This window comes from Montipora capricornis, chromosome 3, assembly GCF_036669925.1.
Source record: "Montipora capricornis isolate CH-2021 chromosome 3, ASM3666992v2, whole genome shotgun sequence".
Classification (NCBI taxonomy): Eukaryota; Metazoa; Cnidaria; class Anthozoa; order Scleractinia; family Acroporidae; genus Montipora; species Montipora capricornis.
Window position 1 is genome coordinate 29,374,620 of NC_090885.1, and position 5,000 is coordinate 29,379,619.

Below are 5,000 nucleotides of genomic sequence, written 5' to 3' on the forward strand. Positions count from 1 at the left end.
AAGGTCAGGTCCATAAATAACGTGTCTTAACTGTCGAGGATTGTTGGGCTCTATAGTTTGAATAAACGCTTTCTCTAGCAGCATCATTTGATCGTTTACGGGCCGAAGATCCTTTGCAACGATTCTTAACTTTGACTTGTTTGCTTCAAACTCGTGCGAAATATTGACGAAATTTTCTATCGCGTGAGAAAACGCCATCAAATTGATATCGTGTTTTTTCAAATGAAGGTTTTGTTTCACTTCTTTTGCTTTTGATTGTATCAGTTTTGCATAGGTTGTCGTATTGAAGGGCAACATGGGAGATTCTGATAGCTCAAACAGAAACATCGCTGCATATTTCCCCATGGCAAGATGAGTCTTGAACTCGGGATCAACAAAAGTTTTTATCCAATAAAATGTGTCATGTAGAGAATGGTAAACTGGATAAGACCGCCGTATTCCATGCGTTCCTCCAAAAATATAAGACCAATCTGCACAGGAGACTCCGATAAAATGATAAAAGGCAGCATAATCGCTGCCAAATGATAAATTTTCACAGAATGCTGAGCCGTTGACATGCTTGGTAACATCCCTCTCCAACATCACATCGTACATGCTTCTGTTACTACGCTCAACCGTCGGATCACGGATTTCTTTTGTCAAAGAAATTGCGAGATTTTGTAGCAAAGGATTTGCATCAACGTTAATGCTAAAATTACCATTCACGACTACGTCCATGTTTAGATAGGCAACAGCACGGTCTTGCAAAATCTGAGCATTTTCTTCTACATATTCCGCGGATCCAACAATAAAAAGCTCTTCCGCATCCCAGCTACAAAGCATTATGGTCCGGCGAGGCCGCCATCCTGATTTTAGTAACTCTCCCAAACCACGTGACACTTCCATGAGTACAGAGGTACCGCTAACTGCATCAGCTGCTCCGAACACCCAAGCGTCCCGGTGATTTCCCATGAGCACGTATCGGTCGGGTTCCTCCTTTCCTCTGATCTTGCCGATCACGTTGTAAATGGTTCTTATCTCAGGTTTGCTATTTACTTCCATATGGAGCGACAGACTTTCGTCTGTAAACCCAGGTCCGACATGATAAGTAAGATCCAGCCCACCTTGCCATTCCTTGGGTGCTTTGGGTCCTTCAAAGAAAAAAATTCAATTCATTTTGATATAAATATTTAGTATATACTAAAACAGTGGATAGCGATGAAGGCGCGCTCTGATTGGCTACTCAAACACCGAATATCCTCTGCTGTTCACCTCCGAGCAGCTTGCGCGGGATTTGCGCCCAAAAATATGGTCATCGTTCAACGAATAAATGAGTTAAAATCATCTTTTTGTGCTATCTTATCTCACTATTTTAGAATATACTAAACCAACAAAAACGCGGATCGGCAAATATCCACCACTAGCCACCTCAACTTCAGTGAATAGTTGTTAAATAATCTATTAACAATCAAGATGATAGCGTTTTGACAACAAAAAATGTAATTTTCGTTTTAATGAAATGCGAGCTGGGAAGTTAAATTAACTTTTTAGTTTTCTTGTTAGCTCCCTGAAAGAAAGGAGAGATTACTGACATTCGAAATCTTGCTAGTTCCTGAGAGAGTGAGCGTAATTGTCAGAAAGTATTGATATCGTGATAAGCCATTTTCAAGACATCAAATGACTCAACATGATCTGCTTCTCAGTAAATGAGCTTGAACGTCTTTTCAGAGTTGAATTATCAACTTTTTTTCAAAAAACAAAACGGAAACTTGTCCATTCTCTTTTTGCGTCAATTGCATTTCAAGCTCTGGTTTGCCATTTGTTGCGCATTTAAGACAAAACAGGTGCTTTCAGTTGTAAAAATGCGTGAGGAAACGAGAAAGAGTCCTTTAAATTAAAATTTTACGAAAAGGTTTAAAAACTTTAAAGCTAAAGCCAGATTGTGGTTACAATTCGACGCGCCTTACCGTGACCACCTAACAATGTTTTTTACAAAGTATCCGCCAATAAGGGTGTGCGAATTTGATTGACAGTCACGCCTCCTTACAAAGCTCGCACAGTTGTAAGTTGAACAGCGTTGCATGGGTTGTTGAGTTGACGTATTTACACGTAATTGTCAAATGTGAAAGTTTGTTGGGTGGCCACGGTAAGGCGCGTTGCACTGTTAAAGTCACCATAGAGTAAGGTATGGTACTTACCTTTCATTCGACGCAATATCTCCTTTGCATCTCCGTAAGACAAAGCCATTGCAGGAATTGTGGGCAACCCGCTCTGATTCAGAGGCTTCCGGTATATTCCATCAACTGAGGGGAAGCCCGGGGTGAGTGGGTCTCCAGGACCCTGTTTTCCCAAAGATGTCCCACGCTGAACACCGGTGTCTGGGAGCCACCAAGAATTAGGGAATGTGTTAAGAGGACCGTCAGGGGCAAACTGGCCAGGGTCAGTGTATATAATGGCCCCGGATGCGCCGTGCGAAGCGGCATTGAACACCTTGAATAGAAAGGAACAAAGAAAAGTCTTTTATTACTTCCGTCACAAGACACGCGATAGGGTATCCATTGGTTGAGCGTAGTTATACTTTAGCTTGGTAGTGTTTTTTTGGTTTTTTGTTTGTTTGTTTGTTTGTTTTGCGTCGTCTCTCGTTGCAACAAAGTAAAAGCATGGATTGTGCGGGTAGTCCAAAAAAGTTGTCAAAGAGGAATTATATAGCTTGCTTCTCGATTTCAAGCCTGGTCTAAAATCAGATCGAATTCTTTCCCTAACCCTTTGAGAAGGACTTTGTTAATTTCTAATCAATTTACTTATGATAAAAACAGGACCTTTACCGTTAAGAAATTTATATTACAAGATGCCTTACCAAGTGAAGCTATCATCATCGCAGTTATGAACGCAATTTTTGCATTTGCGTAGGGAAGCCTGAAAAATTCAGGACTTCAACGGGGTTTGAACCCGTGACCTCACGATACCGGTGCGACGCTCTAACCAACTGAGCTATGAACCCACTGACGTTGGGAGCTGGTTATTTGTGGGTTCTAATGTTCCCGTGAGGAGTGAATCAACGATGAAATGATATATGGAATGGATCATATATGAACTGCGGATATGAAATCAAGTGGAGCTTTGGTCCTGGCAGTTTTTCAGGCTTCTCTACGCAATTGCAAAAATTGCGTTCATAACTGCTAGGATCATAGCTTCACTTGATTTCATATCCGCAGTTCATATATGATCAATTCCATATAGCCATTTCATCATTAAAATGACTTACCTTATTCCCCCTAAATACTTTTCCTAGCCGAATAATGACAATTTTGTTTTTGACAGACACCCCCATGTCTTCCAGTTGTCTCAAGTCTTCCTCTGTTCCAAAATTGGCGTACACAATCTCATCCTTCACCCTCCCGCTGGACGCGTAGCCTAAGAAAACTGGAAACTCTTTCGCTTTTTCTTCATCTTTACGTAAAACCTGTTGATTTGAAGAACAAAAATAATTTTACTCGGGCACATGACATAAAAGTCCATTATATTTTCGTTTCTGTACACTGAGATAGCCGTTGAGCCATTCTTCTAAACACTGAGCTGCAAGAACCTCTTGCATGGTTCGCTGGATGTACTCGAACAATGATTACAAAAATCAGTAATTGATAAAGATTAATATCTATTTTCTGTGATAATTGGTGACCTTACAAAGCCTTGGTGATGTATTTATTGGGCAAGCGCCTATTGCTCAAATGATAATTGTTTTCAGGTGTCAGTCGTAAAGAAGAATAAATAAATAAATTGGCAGATTCGTAGTAACAGCACATGCCACAGCCAAGAGTACAACCAGAGTATAGCCGGACTTCCTCTATTCTCGTCACCAGAGCCTCGGATCGACCCAAGGCTCTGGGAAACTCTGTGAAGGGGAACATACGCCGTAGGGTTCTCATAGCGGAATATGCGCCGTAGGGTTCTTATAGCCACTTGAACCTCAGGGCACCTGCTCACTCCTCGTGCTAATATGAACCGTTTAGGGCCGATTTACACGGTACGATTTTTGTCGCATGCGACAACGGCTTACGACAGGCCCACGACATGATTTACGATTGTTGTGTACGCCAGAAAAACTGTCGTAGCATTTTATAACGCTGCGACAATCGTAAGTCATGTCGTAGGCTTGTCGTGAGCTTGTCTCATGCGACAAAAATCGTACCGTGTAAATCGGCCCTCAGAGAAGCTCTTGATTGTTCATCACGAAAAACCAACTAGGAGACACTTTGTTTCAGAGTTCCCCAGAGCTCTTCTCTCCCTTAGTCAAGAGAAGAGCTCTGGGGTCGAGATTGGACTTCCTCCTGGTCTTCCTCCTGGTGTTCCTCGCATCCGTTGCCTGACGACATTAGCGACCTTAGGCAACGACAACGCCACCGAGAACGTTGTCTAAAAATATTTTTTCCCGTTATTGTTCATTATCAATTTCGTGATAACTCCAAGTCGTTCGGAATGGAAAGTGTTTATCAACATTTCGGGAATAAAATTGGCATGAACAGTGTGGTTGTTTGGGAAGAAAATTAAAAATATTTCCTCAGGTTCTTACGCCCTCTACACAATCTCAAATTTAGTCAATTCACATCACCCGTTCCGCCCTCGAATGGAACCCTCAGGGGTTTCAAAAGAAGAGGCCGCCCAAGGCAATCCTGGAGGCGGAGTGTGCAAGATGATCTCGCCAAGAAGAATATCACTTTGGTTAGAGGCAAAGAGAACTGCCAAAAATAGGGTCAGGTGGAGGTCCATGGTTGACGCCCTATGCTCCCATTAGGAGCGAAGATGGCCTAATGTAATGTACGTCGTTGCCAGAACGAGGACGGCAAAACGCATTGTTTTGTGGCGTTTTCGTATTCGTCGTCCTATCTTAACCGCCTTATCTTAACTTCTCTTAACCTTCCACCGCCAAAAATGCAAATTGACACATCGCCGGATTTTACTCTGTCCAAAGCCAGACGATTTTACTCGTCAATGGGGAAGCCCTCGGCGGTAAAAGGGTTAAG

The 5,000-nt window shown here is 42.3% G+C and overlaps 2 protein-coding genes across 2 annotated transcripts in view; one reads left to right on the forward strand and one right to left on the reverse strand.

The window, feature by feature from the left end:
- Nucleotides 1-83, forward strand: part of LOC138042820 (uncharacterized) — a 12,993-nt gene extending 12,910 nt beyond the window's left edge. The window contains exon 9 of the mRNA XM_068888841.1: nucleotides 1-83. This exon is cut by the window's left edge and continues 1,429 nt beyond it. The gene's annotated coding sequence lies outside the window, so the exon portion shown is untranslated.
- The window catches only part of LOC138042821 (N-acetylated-alpha-linked acidic dipeptidase 2-like), a 13,914-nt gene that overhangs the window by 150 nt on the left and 8,764 nt on the right, over nucleotides 1-5,000 (reverse strand). The window contains exons 3-5 of the mRNA XM_068888842.1: nucleotides 3,245-3,442; nucleotides 2,178-2,469; nucleotides 1-1,130 (exon numbers count right to left, since the gene is read on the reverse strand). The exon at nucleotides 1-1,130 is cut by the window's left edge and continues 150 nt beyond it. Coding sequence (XP_068744943.1) covers nucleotides 1-1,130; nucleotides 2,178-2,469; nucleotides 3,245-3,442 — 1,620 coding nt within the window. The remainder of the gene's footprint in view (nucleotides 1,131-2,177; nucleotides 2,470-3,244; nucleotides 3,443-5,000) is intronic.